Source organism: Leptonychotes weddellii, chromosome 13 (assembly GCF_054177405.1).
Source record: "Leptonychotes weddellii isolate Sample4059 chromosome 13, ASM5417740v2, whole genome shotgun sequence".
Lineage (NCBI taxonomy): Eukaryota > Metazoa > Chordata > Mammalia > Carnivora > Phocidae > Leptonychotes > Leptonychotes weddellii.
Genome location: NC_138381.1, coordinates 60,038,612 through 60,057,939, shown reverse-complemented (window position 1 = coordinate 60,057,939; position 19,328 = coordinate 60,038,612). Strand labels below are relative to the sequence as shown.

Here is a 19,328-nt window from a genome sequence, read left to right as displayed (position 1 = left end):
TTTTTTAAAGATTTTATTTATTTATTTATTTGACAGAGAGAGACACAGCGAGAGAGGGAACACAAGCAGGGGGAGTGGGAGAGGGAGAAGCAGGCTCCCCGCAGAGCGGGGAGCCCGATGCGGGACTCGATCCCAGGACCCTGGGATCATGACCTGAGCCGAAGGCAGTCGCTTAACCAACTGAGCCACCCAGGCGCCCTGCACCATACATTTTTAAGGTTCTAAACTAAGGCTGGAAATAAGAAAACAGTGCTAATGCAGGGAGTGAGCGTGGATGCGGGCCCAGCTGCTCCTGACTGAGGCCTATTGTCTATGCTGCTGGTCCCTGAACGCCTCAGACCTTGCCACAAACCCCATGGCCAGGCCAAAACCGAACAACAAAACCAAGCTGTTGTTATGCTCGGATACAAACTAAAATATTTAGAGTTGAAGTTTCATAATGACTGCAACGTACTTTCAAATGGGTCAGAGAAAAATTTTTAAAAATATATATATGTATATATATACACACACGGAGACAAAGCAGATATGATAAGACATTAGCTATTCAATCAAGAGGTGTGTATGTGGGTGTGACTCTATTCTCTCAACTTTTCTACTCTGTTCAAAAATGTTCACAGGATAAGAGCTGGAAGAGTTTGCTTTAAACCACAGAAAATTCTCTAAATTCTGTTACTGGGGAGAAAATCCCAAGACCACATTCCACACACAGCTTCTCCGGCTCTTAGGCGAGGCACAACAGCCAGGCCTGCTCTCGGCACCCACAGCTGGGGCTTTGCACGGAGGGCTTCAGGACCGAACCACTCTGCGAACCACGCACCACGCCGCCGGGGATATTCAGCACCCCCCAAGGGCCCGGCTCCAGGCTGGGGACAGCCCTTCGAACCTGACAGGAGGGGCCAGCTGCCAATCACACAGGCCCACCCCTCTCCGTGGAGTTAGGTCAGAGGCCTGCAGGAAGAGGGACAGGAGGACTGCTTCCTCCCCAAAGGGCCCACCATGTCCATCAGGCCAGTTTTCCCACCACACGCATCTCTGTCCTCAGGTCTAGTAGTCAAGGAAGAAAGGACACACTGGAAACGTTAGAGACTGAAGGGGGTCTGTCACCGGATGTCATCCTGCATGGAGCTCAAATCACCTAGGTGTTCACAGGAAACCCTGGAGTCAGCAGGCTGCAGAGCTATGCGCTACCCGCCCCACACACCTGACATCCGATGTCACCTGCTAACTTTAGGTTTATAGATGCGACATACCTTCCACCCCCCTTGTTAAGAAGTGCCTGTGAAGGTTTTGGTTCCCTTTTTGACAATGAGGACACCAAAACAGCATATCTGGAATCACAACTGCCACACAAACTGAGAACGCGTGACAGCTCCAGGCACACCTGGCTGGCTTCTATCCCCTGTGCAGTTCACTCAAAGCCAGCTCTCTGCAGAGACCTGTGTCAACCACCCTCCTTTCTAAGGCCAAACACCAGGCCTGGGCAGCCTAACTGACAGGCACTTTGACCACAAACCCAGAGCTTTTCCAGGACATCCTGGAAAAAAACTCCTGGAAGCAGCTGTACTCCCAGCACTCTGACTACCTTGGCTCCTGCTCTAAGGGCCGGGTGTCTTCGTGGTTTGACAAGGCTGGGAGCCCTGTTTCTGGAGGAGCATGGATTCCTTGTTCCATGCCATTCCGTGTAAATGTTAAATTTACAAATACTCTGATCCAGTATAAACAGAGAACAAACGAGAAAAATGCCGAAGTAGACTTGCATTTAAAGAAAAGCAAGTTACAACTTGAATTAGCATACCAGAGTCTAGCTGTTCCCTGTTTTTTCCACAGCTCTATGTGAAGAGCTACTCCACCCCTCCATCTGCTCAAGTCAGAAATCCTGAATCGTTTCCCACCTCCCCCCATCCAATCCCTTAGTGCATCCTGTCCACTCTCCCCTCAAAACACACCCAGAATCAAGTCCTTCCCCCAGCCCCAGCTCCCACTCTGACCCAAGCCACCACCTTCTCTTGCTGGGATACCATCAGAGCCCCTCCAGCCCCCCTGCCTCCATCCCAGCCCTCCCGCAATGCACCTCCACAGCAGCCAGAGCGACCAAATCAGAACATGGATCACTCAACCCTCACTCAGAGGACAGGATGGGAGTCTGCCTTCCCCTCTGCATCTCCAGCCACAAGGGCTCAAGCACCCTCTGTCCATCTCAAGACTGTGCCTGGACTGCTCTCCTCTCAGCTGCCCCTTGGCTCACCCCTCTGCTCCTTCAGTCGCCATTGAGGTGACACTGAGAGATACACCTTCCTTCCTTCCCTGAATGCTTCACCCCTCTGCTCCTTCAGTCGCCATTCAGGTGATACTGAGAGATACACCTTCCTTCCTTCCCTGAATCCCTCTACCCTAGCCCAGACATCTGTGCCCATCACCTCTTTAAGTCTTCTCCATAGCATTTCAACCACTGGACATGTCCATGTGTCCATTTGTTTCTTCTTTGTCTCACCCACTTAAGGGAAGATCTCTGAGGACAGAAGCTCTGGTTCTACTCACTAGTGGATCCCCAGGATCTTAGCAGGGCCTGGCGTATAGATGGAACACAAAGATTTGTTGAACGAATGAGTGAATACAAAAGGGAATCATGTTTGTCTATGACAACTTTTGTTTTGTTAATACCCAGTGTAGTTCATGTACTTAACAATGCCAACTACAAATGGGTACAGTAGTTTTAGAAGCCACACACATACCACAAACCGTGGTAAGCATCCATACCCTTTCAGGAGATTTCCACGAGGTACCATGGCCATCCAATGGGAAAAGGACAGTCTTTCCAACAAATGGTGCTGAGAAAACTGATAACCACATGCAAAAGAATGAAGTTGGACCTTTACCTTACACCATTAAAAAACACCTTAACTCAAAATGTAGCAAAAACCTAAACATAAGACCTAAAATTTTTCTTAGAAGAAAACAGGAAAAAAATCTTCATAATATTGGATTCAGCAATGACTTCTTGGATAGGACACCAAAAACAAAGGCAATAAATGTAAAAATAGATAAACTAAACTTCACCAAAATTAAAAATTTTTGTCTATCAAAACATACTATTAAGAGAGTGAACATACAGTCTACAGGAGAAAATATCTGTAGATACATATATCTGGTAAGGGTCTAATATCCAGAATATACAAAGAACTCCTATAACTCAACAACAAAAAACAAACCACCCAATGTAAAAATGAGCAAAGGACTTGAATAAACAAACATTTCTTCAAAGAAGCTATAGGGCGCCTGGGTGGTTCAGTCGTTAAGCGTCTGCCTTCGGCTCAGGTCATGATCCCAGGGTCCTGGGATCGAGTCCCACCCACATCGGGCTCCCTGCTCGGCAGGAAGCCTGCTTCTCCCTCTCCCACTCCCCCTGCTTGTGTTCCTGCTCTCGCTCGCTCTCTCTCTGTCAAATAAATAAATAAAATCTTTAATAAAAAAAACAAAAAACAAAGAAGCTATATAGAGTCAATAAGCACATGAAAAAGATGTACATCATTAATCATTAGGGAATGCAAATCAAAACAACACTGAGATTCCACCTCACAGCCATTAAAATAGCTATCATCAAAAGTAAGTGTTCGTGAGGATGTGGAGAAACTGGAATCCTCCTGCACTGCTAGTGGAAATGTAAAATGGTACGGCCACCATGGGAAAGTCTGGCAATCCCTCTGAAAGTTAAAAACTTGGGCGCCTGGGTGGCTCAGATGGTTAAGCGTCTCCCTCCGGCTCAGGTCATGATCCCAGGGTCCTGGGATCAAGTCCCGCATCGGGCTCCTTGCTGCTTGGGAGCCTACTTCTCCCTCTGCCTCTCTCTCTCTCATGAATAAATAAAATCCTTAAAAAAAAATAAAAATAAAAGTTAAACACTTATTACCATATGATTCAGCAATTCTACTCCTAGGTATATACCCAAAAGAGCTGAGAGCAATGACTCAAGCAGGTAATTGTATACCCAGTGTTCAGAGCAGCACTATTCACAATAGCCAACAACCCAGTGGAAACAACCCACTATCTATCAACAGATGAATGGATAAACAAAATGTAGTATTCATCCATACAATGGAAAATTATTCAACCTTAAAAAGAAATGAAACTCCGATAGATGCTACAACACGGTATCTCTTGAAAAATATAGGGCAAATGTTGTATGATTCCACTTATATGAAGTACCTAGAATAGGCAAATTCACAGAGACAGAAACGGTGGTGACTAAGGGCTGTGGAGGCTGGGGGCAGGAGAAAAAAACAGCAGTATTGTTTAGTGAGTACAAAGTTTCTGTTTGGGACAATGAAAAAGTTCTAGAAATAGACAGAGGTAATGGAAACGTATTATGAATGTACTTAATACCAGTGAATTGTGTACACTTAGAAGTGGTTAAAATGGTAAATTTTATGTGTGTCTCCCACCCAAATTCATATGTTGAAGTCCTAACTCTCAGAGTGAAACTGGAGGTGGGGCCTCTGGGAGATAATTAGGTCATGAGGTCAGAGCCCTTCTGATTCGATTAGTGCCCTAAAAAGAAGAGACACGGGAGAGCTTGTTCTCTCTCTGTGGCACGTGAGGACACAGTCTACAAGCCATGAAGAGGGCTCTCATCAGAACCTGACCATGCTACCACCCTGATCTCAGACTTCCCAGCACCCAAAACGGTGAGAGAGTAAATTTCTACTGTTTAAACCTCTCCAGCCCATGGTATTTTGTTATGGCAGGCTGAGCTGAGACAGTCCAGTTTATTTTAAGAGTAAAAAAAAAAAAAAAAAAAGAGAGAGAGAGAATAAAGAGACCAAGATTGTGGGTAAGCACAGAACACCATAGTATTTTGGAATGGTTTCTGTGAGGAGAGGAAGAGAGGGTGCCATTAGTCAGAAAAAACCAGCAAAATGACTCAGGAGAAGGTGAGGAGAAGGGAAAGATGCCAGAGAGGTTTGGGGAGAGCACACGGACCAACACAAAGACACACACACACACACACACGGTAGAGACCAACACAAAGACACACACACACACACACACACACACGGTAGAGGCGATGAGGACACACAGTGCACAACAGAAGCAAGGTGAGAAAGGGTGATCTCCACGGCCCTCTCCTCGAGGCCCTCTCCTCGAGCTGCAGTCCCCAGAGATTATGGATCATCAGTTTCATGTTAATGTGACCTCTGACCTCTCCTTTCCTCCCAAAACTTCTCTCAGCCAGCGGGGAAAACGAACTCACTGGTAACACACGTAAAGGACGTGCTGGATGGCTGCAGCACAGGGATGGAATGGGGCTCTGGCTGAACTCAAAGCACAGGGGCAGAAGGACAGCTAGTGCCTTATCACTGCAGCAAAGGGGCACGAGAGCCTCCTAAAGGGTGGTGACAGCTTCTATAAGCAGTCGTTATTTTGTAAAAAATATATATTTGTTCATTCATTCGAGCAAAACATATTTCTCATAAATAACTGGTCGCGGTTCCTGGCTCACAGCTCCCAAAACCCTTGGAATTTCCTGAGTGACAAATGGGAGCATCTTTTGTTATACTGTGTGGTCTTTTGTTGTCCTCAGCTCCTACAATCACTTGACAGCCATAAAGATGAAATGGGTGTCTTGTTATTCATAACAACTCCCTTTCAATCACTACTGGATTTATGTTAATGAGGTGACTTCTGGAAATCCTGTAAGGATAGGGAACCGACCACAAAAGAAGAGGGGGAATTTTCAGTCCCACCCCCTGACCTGAGGTTGGGGGTGGGGGAGAGGAGAGGGACTGGAGGATAAATCAGTCACCATTGACCAATGGTTTAATTAATCACTCATGCCTGTGTAATGAAGCCTCCATAAAAACCCCAAAAGATGGGGTTCAGAGTGCTTCCAGGCTGGGGAACCAGAAGGCTTCTATGTGCCACTGTGCACAGCCCCAAACTCCATGAGAACAGAAGTTCCTTTGTTCGGGACCTCAACCTAGGTATCTCTTTATCTGGCTGTTGATTGGTATCCTTTAATATCCTTTGTAATAAACTGGTAATCTAGCAAGTAAAATGTTTCTCTGAGCCCTGTGAGCTGTTCTAGCAAATTAGCTGAACCTAAGAAGAAGGTTGTGGAAACCTGCGATTTACAGCCATTTTATCAGAAGCACCTGGACTTGCGCCTGGCATCTGAAGGGAGTTAGGGAGTCAGTCTTGTAGGACTGAGTTCTGAACCTGTAACTCAAAGAGGGGGTGGTTAGAACCTCCAATCGATAGCCAGTCAGAGACACAAGTGACAACTTTTGATGGCATCTGAAGGGGGGGAATGACGACAGTCTTGTAGGACTTTAGCCCTTAACTTGTAAAATCTGATGCGATCTCTGGGCAGACCATGTCAGAAGTGAGTTAAATTGTAGGACACCCGGTTGGTGTCAAGAGCACTGCTTGTTGGTGTAGTGAAACACAACCCCGCACCCCACAAGCACACACATTGGAATTGGTTCTAGAACCCTTTAAGGATAAAAACAAACCCCTCCAAGTGTCTCTGCTGAAATGAGTTCTGCTTATTTGTAATGAAACCAAGTGACTACGTCAATAAAGAGCTAGGTTCTCTAAGGTGGAGAACCAGAAAGGAAGGAGCTATGCAGAGAAGAAGTCCATAAGGGGCACCTGGGTGGCTCATTGGTTAAGCATCTCCCTTCAGCTCAGGTCATGATCCTGGGGTCCTGGGATCGAGCCCCACATTGAGCTCCTTGCTCCGTGGGGAGCCTGCTTCTCCCTGCCGCCTCCCCTGCTTGTGCTCTCTCTCTCTCAAATAAATAAAATCTTTAAAAAAAACACAAACAAACAAAGGACAAGAGCTCCATAAATCTACAAAGGGGTTCCGTGGAGTCTCTGGCTTGGCTGAGGAATAAGCCATGTGTATCTAGGGTTAAATTCCATGAGACTCACAAAGAATGATCAGAGAGCTGTAAGCTAAACAATTCCCAGAGCTCACACAGGACAGGAGACATGGGCATTTCAACCAGCTAGATGGAAAGTACTCACTGAATACTCCCAGCATTTAGGAGACTGCCCAGAAGAGTCATAGTTTAGTACAGCTGTAGGGCTACACTAGTCCACAGTAAAGGCTACTGTAAATTTATCCTAACAAAGCATCAAAACAAGCCTAAACGGATCAAAGTGATCCACAAATAACGTTAACTGCCTACTAGAATAAAATCTATCAGTGTTTGATGGAAAACAACAAAATCCAGCATTCAACAAAGTAAAGCTCACAATGTATAGCACTGAATCAAAATCACTAAACATGTGAAGAAGGAACAACCAGGAAGGGGGGGAAATCATCAACAGAAGGAGACCCAGAAACAATGGAGGATGATGAAATTTGGAAATTGAGACAGCTATATAAACAAGCACAATATGCTCCAGAATTTGTAGGAAAATGAGCCTAATGAGAGAAAAGAGAAGACATAAAAAAGAACTTCTAAAATGGAACGTCTAAAATGAAAAGTAGTAAATCAACAATGAAAATCTCTACCAAAAAGCTCCCAGAATAAGTGAATTTAGCAAAATCACAAAAATTCTCATATATTGCTAATGGGAATACAAAGTTATTAAAAATAGTTTTGTAGTTTCTTATGAAGTTAAATATACACCTACCTATGACCAAGTAATTGTACTTTTAGGTATTTACACAAGGGAAATGAAAAAAAAAAATGCCCGTATAAAGACATACACAAATAGTCAAAAGCTGCAAACAACCCAAATGTCCACCAAAAGAAGAAGAATTAAAAATAATTTGGGCTATATCCACCCAGTAAGGTACTAGTCAGCAATAAAAAGGAATGAAATCCCATAAATACAATAACATGGATGGGTCGCCACTTCATGCTGTGAAATAAACCACATAAACAAGAGTATATCCCATTCATTAAAACTTCTTAAAAGACAAATCTCATTCATAGTGACAGAAAGCAGATTAGTGATTGCCTTGGAAGCATGGGTGGATACTGACTACAAAGAGGCACATGTTCCCTATCTTGAGTGTGGTAGTGATTGCACAAGTATATATATTTATTAAAAAGCCCCAATAAACTGACATATAAATGAATGGAACAGAATAGAGTCCAGAAATAAACCCACACTTACACAGTCAATTCATCTACAATAAAAGGAGGTAAGAATATATAATGGAGAAAAGACCATCTCTTTAAATAGTGCTCGGAAAACTACACAGCCATATGCAAAAGAATGAAATCAGTCCACTTGATCACACCGTATACAAAATTAAAGGTAAGACCTGAAGCCATAAAACTCCTACAAGAAAACATAGGCATAAACTCTTAGATGTTGATCTTTGCAATATTTTTTTGAATCAGTCTCCTCAGGCCAGGGCAACAAAAGCAAAATTAAACAATTGGGACTACATCAAACTAAAAAGCTTTTGCATAGCAAAGGAAACCATCAAATTAGAAAAGGCAACTTACTGAATGGGAGAAGATATTTGAAATTGATACATCTGATAAGGGGTTAATATCCAAAATACATAAAGAATTCTTACAACTCAACACCCAAAAACTCAATTAAAAAATGGGCAGAAATTAACATCATTAATCATCAGGGACATGCAAATCAAAACCACAACTCAGTATCACCTCACACCTGTCAGAATGGCTAGTATCAAAAAGATAAGAAATAATAAGTATTGGCAAGGATGTGGAAAAAAGGGAACCCTCATGCACTACTGGTGGAAATGTAAATTGGTGCAGTCACTGTGGAAATAAGTCTGAGGATTCCTCAAATAATTAAAAATAGAACTGCCATACAACCCAGCAATTCCATTCCTAGGTATTTATCTGAAGAAAACAAAAATACTAATTCAAAAAGATACACGCACCCCTATGTTCACTGCAGCAGTATTTACAATAACCAAGATATGGCTTCCATAGGAACACCTAAGTGTCCACAGATAAAGGAACAGATAAAGAAGATGTAAACACACAGTGAAATCTTATTCAGCCACAAAAAAGAATGAAACCTTGCCATTTGTGACAACATGGATGTACATGCAAGGTACCATGCTAAGTGAAATAAAGACAAAAACTGTACGACTTCACTTATATGTGGAATCTAAAAAACAGAAGAAAGCAAAACGGAAACAGACTGGCACTTGGGTGGCTCAGTTGGTTGAACATCTGACTTCGGCTCAGGTTATGAACTCGGGGTCCTGGGATCAAGTCCCACATCCGGCTCCTGGCTCAGCGGGAAGTCGGCTTGTCCCTCTCCCTCTCCCTCTCCCCCTCCCCCACTTGTGCACGCGTGCACTCTCGTTCTCTCTCTCTCTCTCAAAATCTTAAAAAAAATTTAAAAAACAACAGAAACAGACTTATAAATACAGAGAACAAAATGGTGGTTGCCAGAGGATAGGGAACTTGGGGGATAGGTGCAATAGGTGAAGGGAATTAAGAGGTACAAACTTCCAATAATAAAGTAAGTAAGTCATGGGGATGTAAAGTACAGCCTAGGGAACACAATCAATAATGTAATAATTCTGTATGGTGACAGATGGTAACTTATCAGGTGCTCATTCTGTAATGTACATAAATGTCAAAGCATGCTGTACATCTGAAACTAATATAATATTGTATGTCAACTATATTTCAATTAAAAAACCAACAATGAGGGGCACCTGGGTGGCTCAGTTGTTAAGCGCCTGCCTTCGGCTCAGGTCATGATCCCAGGGTCCTGGGATTCAGCCCTGCACTGGGCTCCCTGCTCCGCGGGAAGCTCGCTTCTCCCTCTCCCACTCCCCTTGCTTGTGTTCCCTCTCTTGCTGTGTCTCTCTCTGTCATATAAATAAATAAAATCTTTAAAAAAAAAACAACACAACGAGGGGGCACCTGGGTGGCTCGTTCAGTTAAACGTCTGCCTTTGGCTCAGATCATGATCCCAGAGTCCCAGGATCGAGCCCCACATTGGGCTCCCTGCTCAGCGGGAAGTCTGCTTCTTCCTCTCCCTCTGTCCCTCCCCCTGCTTGCGCTCTGTCTCTTTCTCAAATACATCTTTAAAAAAAATTTAAGAATAAAAAAATTAAATAAAATTAAAAAGCAACAATGAACTGTTTAAAAGGGTATGTTTTACTGTATGGAAATACCTCAGTAAAGTTAACTCAAAAAATTAAATCATCAGGGCGCCTGGGTGGCTCAGTCAGTTAAGAATCTGCCTTCCACTCAGGTCATGATCCCAGGGTCCTGGGATCGAGCCCCGCATTGGGATCGAGCCCCGCATTGGGCTCCCTGCTCAGTGGGGAGCCTGCTTCTCCCTCTCCTGCTTCCCCTGCTTGTGCTCTCTCTCTCTGTCAAATAAAAATCTTAAAAAAAAAACAAAAACTTAAATCATCACAGCAGCATTATTTACAATGGCCAAGACATGGAAACAACCTAAATGTCCAACAGATAAACAAATTGTGTGTATATACGTATATACGTACATACATACAATAGAATACTATTATTCAGCCAGAAAAAATGAGGAAATCCTACACTTGCAAGAACATGGATGAACCCTGAAGGCATTATGCTAAGTGAATTAAGTCAGAGAAAGACAAATACTGCATGATTTCATTTATATGTGGAATCTAAAAAACCAAATAAAAGGTTAAAAAAAAAAAAAAGAAAAATCTCGGAGGAAAAGAGATCAGACTCGAGGGAGTGGGGGGAGACAGGGAATTGGAAGGTCAAAAAGTACAAACTTCCAGTTATAAGAGAAATAAGTACTAGGGATGGAATGTACAACATGATCCCTGTAGCTAACACGGCTGTCTATCACATAGGAAAATAAAGCAAGGTAATCCTGAGTTCTCATCATAGGAGAAAATATTTTTCTTTGTTCCTTTCTTCTTTTTTTAAAATTGTATCTACAGAGATGATGGATGTTAGCTGAATCTATTCTGGCAATCATTTCACAATATATGTAAATCAAACCATCATGCTTGATACCTTAAACTTACATAGCGATGTATGTCAATTATTTCTCAATAAAACTGAAAAAAATTAAATCACCTTTGAATAGCCAAAAAATATGTAAGTAGAGACATTCTGCAAAAATACACTAATGTTAAAAATGCTTGTCTGAGGGGCGCCTGGGTGGCTCAGTCGTTAAGCGTCTGCCTTCGGCTCAGGTCATGATCCCAGGGTCCTAGGACTGAGTCCCAAATCGGGCTCCCTGATCAGCAGGGAGCCTGCTTCTCCCTCTCCCACTCCCCCTGCTTGTGTTCCCTCTCTCGCTGTGTCTCTCTCTGTCAAATAAATAAATAAAATTTTAAAAATAAATAAATAAATAAAAATGCTTGTCTGCTTCTGGAGAGTGGAAATGGGATTAGTAGAAGGGGCAGAGAGTGGAAGACCTCTTTATATGTAAAACTCTTCATTAGTATTTGAATTTGTACATGATTGTGTTTTATTTAAAAATTTTAAAACTATCTCATTTAAAATAAAAATTAACAATACTTATTCCTAAATACCCAAAACCCTGGAAGGGCCAAGTTCCCCAAAATGTGAACTGTGGTTTCCTGTGTGCTGTAGGACCCTGGGTCACCACTATTTCGTCATATTTTGTAACGCTAATTTTTAAAAAATGAACATTTAATATTTATAAGTAGATAAATGACAAAGCTATTTCCCCATTGGGGAAAGTGATGCCATATATACATAAAGAGAGAAAGAGCAGAGCTGCTGGAACCTGGATGCTTCTGAACACTCTCAACTGGCTACTAACTTTGCTGCTAGTTACAGAATTCCCTTCATCCCATCAAGCAAACACATAGGTTTCATTTCATTCAAACACTGCATGAGCTTTTTCCCTACCATGAAAAGAACATGACTCTTAGAGCAGGCAAAGATCTCAGAAACATTTTCTTAAATGTATAAAAACAGAACCCAGTGGGTGCCTGGGTGGCTCAGTCAATTAAGCATCTGCCTTCAGCTCAGGTCATGATCTTGGGGTCCTGGAATTGAATCCCACACCAGGCTCCCTATTCCCCGCTACTCATGATCTCTCTCTCACTCTCAAATAAATAAATAAAATCTTTAAAAAAAGAAAGAAAGAAAGAACGAACCCAGGAAGATGAAACAACTCGCCCAGGTGCTGTAGCTGAGCTCAAGTCTTACACCATGTCCGACACCCACCTCCCCGGTGCCCCTCTGCGAGAGCTGTGCCCTCTCCCCACATCCCCGAGGGGAACTTGCAGTGAGTGAGGTGGAACAGATTTTGGAGATTGTGAAGTTCTTCTATACTGCTGGGAAGGGAAGTGAAGGGGGAAGGGAAGGGGGAGGGGAGGGAAAGCAAGGAAGGGAGGAGGGGAGGGAGGACGGGAGGGAGGGAGAAAAGGAGGGAGGAAGGAAGGAAGGAGAGGAAGGAAGGAAGGGTTTAAATTGAAATAAAGGAAAGATATGGGTATAACTCCTTAAAGAGCCCCAGGGCCTCATCTTGGCATAAGTACCAGCCTGTCCTCTTTCAAACTCTAGAGATGCCAGACTTGACCCAGGGATATGAAGAGATTATATTCCAGCAAAATTACCAGCAGAAGTTTTCATTTGCCACTTAAAATCAGAGCCCTGAAGGAAACCTTACAGTCATCTGCCCACGGTTCCTAAATCTGGCTTATCATCAGAATCACTGAAGGGACTTTTCAAAAACAAAGATCCTGAGCCTTGCCCAAACTTTCTAAATCTCCAGGGGTGAAATCAAAGAATCCATAGTTTTTGTTTTGTTTTGTTTTTTTAAAGAGATTTTATTTATTTGACAGAGAGAGACACAGCGAGAGAGGGAACACAAGCAGGGGAAGTGGGAGAAGGAGAAGCAGGCTTCCCGCCGAGCAGGGAGCCCGATGCGGGGCTGGATCCCAGGACCCTGGGACCATGACCTGAGCCGAAGGCAGACGCTTAACGACTGAGCCACCCAGGCGTCCCAGAATCCATAGTTTTTAAAGCTCCCCAACAATTCTGATGAGTGACCAGATGATTTTTCATGAGAAGACAGTGATTAGGTGGGGCAGGGGAGGGACTAAGATCCGGTCTGCGACTGCCAGTCAGCACTCTCCCTTCTCATGACCTGTTACCTCTCCTGAAATCCTACAATGTCTACCTGGAGTCCAGACCATTTCCCCTTCATAAAGTGAAATGCTGGCAACCTGCCTGGAAATCCAGCAGTCCTGTGGCCATTTTACTCAACCAAAAGAACAGTATCTAACTGAAACCCAGCTCTTAACCCACAAGGGCTTCAGATTTCACGCTGTGCTGGGCCATTCAGATCCAGTGTTCTGTCACTGTCTAGGCCCTAGAATTTATAAGCCCATCAACCCTGTCCTCTTTACAAATGGTCATCTTTCAGGTACTGACTCCTACATGGCAGTAATCCTAATTATAGAAATGGTGAATGCTAAAACAATACTACTGACATTGGTCTTTTATGATTTTGGAAGTCACAGATTTCTTCCAAATGTAGGTTCTATTGGAAGACCTTTGAAATGGGTGGGAATTTGCTGAAAGCATGTGAACTCGTCACGGGATGACTCAGCCTGCAAATGTGTGGGGTCAGAGAGAAGCCACCTTGGGTCTAACACTTGAGTGGGGTCATATGATCACAGTCTAACAAGTACTTTATTAGCCTAAAGGAAAAGGCATATTTACAGAGGAAACCACCAATGTCATGGGAAATAGAGTACAGCAAATTTTAAAAAGTGTGACTCACATACTACACAATAATCCTTCACCAAAAGGATTTTGTCATATACTACCAGAAAACAAAAAGCCTTTTTTCTTTCTTGGTCTGAGGTTACTATAAAGTCCAAGATGTACGAACAGGCCAAAAAAAAGGGTAGATATACATAGACAAGCAAAAAGGTATCTGGGGGCGGCTGGGTGGCTCAGTCAGTTAAGCGGCTGCCTTCGGCTCAGGTGGGATCAAGCCCAGCGTCGGGCTCCCCGCTCAGGGGAGAGCCTGCTTCTCCCTCCCCCTCTGCCTGCCTCTCTGCCTACTTGTGCTATCTCTCTGTCAAATAAATAAATAACATCTTTAAAAAAGTATCTCTTAGGTAATAGCCACATCTGGATCTGTATGGCCAGCTGACTAAGTCACAGTTTTACAGGACTGTTGGAAATCAGATGAAATCTTTACACTGGATTCTACTGGAGGAAGAGGGTCAAAACCAAAATTCAAAATAGGATTTTGGGAGGAAGCCTATAATGTAGCATGTAATGCCAATGCCAACAAATATTCCTAGATCAACTATGCTAGAGCTAGAAGGAATCTCAGATGGGTTCCAATCCAACCCGCCTTATAGTTGTTTATACTATTTATAGCATAGTCACACAGAGGACCAGACAGCAAGTGACATGTTCAAGTTCACACAGCTACTGAGGGACATGGTTGAGACTCGCCTTCAGGACCGACATGCCCTGGCCACAGGATTCAGCTGAGCTGGATTACTGATACGGAGAGGTTCATGAAGAAACCCAAACGCATCATTCCAAATTCCATAAAGTCTCTCTCACCTCCCCCCTCCTTTTGCCCAGGCTATGAGAGCTATTGATATTTCAGATTCTTCAACTGTTACACTACGGCTGAAAAGAAGGCATTTTTTAAATTTACACCTTAATATTCAATTTCAACATTTACTGAATGTCTACTCTGAGTTAGGTATCATCCTGGGCCACTGGAGCACAAATGAGTAAGACAGTTCATTGTACGTCACACATGGTTCAATAACATCCAAGCCTGCCCCTACTGTGTGGCCCTGTTGTGGGGGAAGCATTGTGAGCAATAACAACAAAGCAATTTGATTATTTCAGTCTGGTTCCTGGTAAGAACTCATCCACATCACAGAAGTCCAACCGTTTCAGCTTATCCTCAGACAGAGCAGGGCATGAACGACTGGGATGCCAGCCCCAACACGAGGCATGAACTCTGAGGATTTCAACAGCAGGTAATTGCTTCTCAGAGGCCTTGGGGAGACCAGGGGTAGGTCTGGACGCAGAAAGGAAGCCCAGCATGACGCCAAAGGCATAATGTCTGTAGCTGGCCAAAAACCCACTGGAGACATGAGCTCCAAAAAAGCACATTTCATTTTTTCAAATATTTCAATTTTGGGGCAATTTAAAACAGTGACAGACAGTTGTGCTAAATGAGAACTCAAGGTGGTTCCACCTTCGTCCTACCTCCCAGTGACCAGCAAGTTTGGGTGGGATCTCCAACCCCAGCTTCTCCAGCTCTCGCTCCCTGTACTTCTCATACTGCCGGTAACCTGCATACCCGCCACCTGTCACCAACAGAACGGGCAGGGGACGCAGCAGAGACAAGGTTCGAGCAGGGGCAGTGTGGACTCTTCTGGCATCTGTAACAAAAAACAGGAAAATTCTGAGATTAGGAGAAGGGACAGGGATGAGTCACGCAAAGAGCACTAAAACGAGGTCCAGGAAACATCAGTGCATCTTTGATAGGCAGGTGCAACCTTAAGTCACTATTAAGACCCTTCTGTCTCCAAATTCTCCCAATAAGTAAGGGACAAACATTTTTTAAAATTTTTTTTAGATTTTATTTATTTGACAGGGACAGAGAGAGAGAACAAGCAGGGGAAGCAGTAGAGGGAGAGGGAGAAGCAGACTCTCCACGGAGCAGGGAGCCCGATATGGGGCTCAATCCCAGGACCCCGGGATCCTGACCCTAGCAGAAGGCAGACACTTAACGACTGAGCCACCCAGGCACCCAAGGGAAAAGCATCTTTCCCATGAAACTACAATGCACCTCAACTGCCACCACAGCCAGAGAATTTAAGACGAAAACACTGACTGAATCACAAAGAGGTCAAGAAACTGATCAAGGTTGCCAGGCTGGCTACCACCAGGTCCAGGATTGGGAATCAGGCACCATTTCTCACCCAGGACTCTCTGACCTTACTTTTACAATCCAGACCCAATTCTGACTAGATACTAGTATATACTCAAATGCAAACTCCCATAAGCTCTTACAATTCAATAATAAAAAAGACAACCCATTTTAAAAAATATACACAGGACCTGAACAGACATTTCTCCAAAGAGGATATACAAATGGCCAGTAAGCACGTGAAAAGATGCTCAACATCTATTATGGGTTGAACTGTGTCCCCCCAGAATTCACATGCTGAGTCCTACCTCTCAGTACCCAGAATGTGACCTTACTTGGATATAGGGTCTCTAGAGAAGTCAACAAGATAGGGGTGCCTGGATGGCTCAGTCGTTAAGCATCTGCCTTCGGCTCAGGTCCCTGGGATCAAGTCCCACATCAGGCTCCCTGCTCAGCGGGAAGCCTGCTTCTCCCTCTCCCACTCCCCCTGCTTGTGTTCCTGCTCTTGCTATCTCTGTCAAATAAATAAATAAATAAATAAAGTCTTAAAAAAAAAAGGTAAGATAAAATATGGTCATCGTGGTGGGCCCTAATTCAATATGACTGGTGTCCTTATGAAAAGGGAAAATTTGAAGACAGACATGCTTATGAAGAGAACGCTGCGTGCAGATGAAGGCAGAGATCAGGATGATGCTTCTATGAGCCAAAGATTGCCAGCAAACCATTAGAAGCTAGACCAGAGGCATGGAACAGATTCTCCCTCCCAGCCCTCAGGAGGAAGCAGCCCTGTGACACCTTGATCTCAGGCCTCTAGTCTCCAACCTGAGTACGTTTCTACTACTTAAGCCACTCAGTCTGTGGTACTTTGTTAGAGCAGCCACAGCAAACCAATACAACATTATTAGCAATCAGGGAAATGCAAATCAAAACCACAGTGAGGGACCACTTCATACCCACTAGGATGGTTATAATCAAAAAGACAAGTGTTGGCAAGGATGTAGAGAAAGTAGAACACTCATACACTGCTGGTGGGATTGCAAAATGGGCCAGCCACTTTGTAGAACAGTTTGTCGTTCCTCAAAATGTTACATATAAAATTACAATTATGACCCAGCAATTCTACTAGGGATATTTCTGAGAGAAATGAAACCTACACCTACACAAAAACTTATACAAGAATGTTCAATAGCAGCCAAAAACTAGAAACAACCCAAATGTCCATCAACTGGGGAATGGATAAATAAAATGTGGTGTGCCCATACAATGGAATATTATTTGATGATACAAAGGAATGAAGTACTGACACATAATACAACATGAACCCTGAAAACATGATGTGAAAGAAGCCAGCCACAAAAGGCTGCATATTGTAGGATTTCATTCACATGAAGTGTACAGTACAGGAAACATACTATAGAGACATAAAGTAGATTAGTGGTTGCCAGGGGCTGGGGGGAGGGAGAAATGGGGAGTGATAGTTTAATGAGTCAAGTGTTGTTACTAGCTTGGGGAGGGGGGTGAAGAATGAAAATGTTCTAAAACAAATAGTGGTGATGGTTGCACAATTCTGAATATACTAAAAACCACTAAATTGCACTTTTAAAAGATGAATTTTATGGTATGTGGATTATATCTCAAAAATGCTGTTATCAAAACAAAACCTCAAGACCTGAATCCCCAGGATCCTATACAAAACCAGGGCATACCCTTCTTACTGCCTCTGACTTCCAATGGGAGGAAACCCCCCTGCTCCCGAAATCACCAGCCCCCCACCACGTTCTGGGTGTTGCTATTTCTTCTATTAATGAGCAAGTGTGGATGTCATTAATCTCTTTCATCTTCTAATTATTCCTAATGAACCATTACTACTTCACAACTAAATATTCTACCTCTGACCAAGTAAGACTGACCATAAAGCAACTTTTTTTTCCTCTTTCTGAAATATCTGGTGACAAGAGATCTGTTGTACCCCCCTCCAATATTGCAGTGAGCCACCATCCTAGACTGACTAGTCACGCTCTACTGAATGCTGCCGGCCACATTACCCTTTCTTCGATTACATGTCTCACCTTCTCAAAGGCTTACTGTGCCTCTCCAAAAAGAAGTAGTAAGTAGAGACAGCCCTCCACTACTGACCACCTCCCTGCTGGGCCTGTCACCTTATAAAAGCACAGCTTCTCTGCAGATCCAAGATTATGTCTCAATTTTTGAGGCTCCCCTTCTTTCCTTCACGTGATTCCCACGTGTTCCAGCTCGCAAGTCCTTAAGTAGCGCCCAGATGTGCTGCTATTAAATACCAGAGTAAACGTTTCGTTCTCACTCTCATTAACCAATCTGTTTTATTCCCAAGGTACTTTCGCTGGACAGTTCAAAATGGCTTCTGGTATAATCAAATAAAAAGGATATCTAGATAGGGGCGGAGCAAAATGGCGGAGGAGTAGGAGACCTGGATTTCGTCTGGTCCCAGGAATTCAGCTGGACAGGGGTCAAACCATTCTGAACACCTACAAACTCAACAGAAAACTCTCTGAACAGAAAAGCGACCACTTTCTGCAAAGTAGGACATGCGCAGAAGTGAATCGGAGGCGATATTCGGGAGGATAGATGGCGGGGGAGGGGGCCTCCATCACCGGCTGTTCTGTCAAGTGATAGAGCCGCGGAGCACAAAATCGGAACTTTTAGAAGTCGGCTCCGCTGAGGGACGTCACTCTGGTGGCTAAGCGGGGGGTGGAATCCTCCGGGCAGTGTGGTCTCAGGACCCTCGGGGTCACAGAAAGACCGGGGGTGCCTGAGTGCGGCAGAGCTCCCAGGTATCGGAGCGGGGAAGCCGGCTGCAGAGACGGAGCCCAGGCGCGGGCTCTCAGCTCGGGGTTGCCATAAACCGTGATCCGGGGCACAGTCGGGCCCCTGTTCCTCCAGCAGGGACCCAACAAGCGGCAGATCCGGGGAGACTCCCCTTCCTCCCCCAGGAGGAGCGGCGCGGGAGCGTACCGCAGGGATCTGCTGGGCTTGGAGACTCCACGCGGGGTCCGGTGCCAGAGACAGAAACGCGCGGTCACAGGCCGGGTGAGCACGGAGTGCAGCTGGAGACTGGGGAGACAGGAGTGACTGACTGCTTTTCTCTGGGGGCACACTGAGGAGCGGGGCCCCGAGTTCTCGGCTCCTCCGCGGCGGAGATTGGGAGGCCGCCATTTTCACTCTCGGCCTCCAAAGCTGTATGGAAAGCTTGCAGGGAACAAAAGCTCCCAAGAGCAAACCCGAGCAGATTACTTAGCCCCAACAGGGCAAGGGCGGGGCAATTCCGCCTCCGGCAAAGACATTTGGGAACCACGGCAACAGGCCCCTCCCCCAGAAGATCAGCAAGAACAGCCAGCCAAGACCAAGTTTACTGATCAGTGAGAACGGCAGAACTCCAGGGCTAGGGGAATACTGCACATAGAATCCATGGCTTTTTTTTACCA

The 19,328-nt window shown here is 44.4% G+C and overlaps 1 protein-coding gene across 3 annotated transcripts in view; it reads right to left on the bottom strand.

Moving 5' to 3' along the window:
* PISD (phosphatidylserine decarboxylase) overlaps positions 1–19,328 on the bottom strand; it is a 45,890-nt gene that overhangs the window by 14,836 nt on the left and 11,726 nt on the right. For all 3 annotated transcript variants that reach the window (XM_031028370.2, XM_006733486.3, XM_031028372.2), the window contains exon 3: positions 15,201–15,376. In XM_031028370.2, the coding sequence (XP_030884230.1) occupies positions 15,201–15,376 (176 nt within the window). The remainder of the gene's footprint in view (positions 1–15,200; positions 15,377–19,328) is intronic.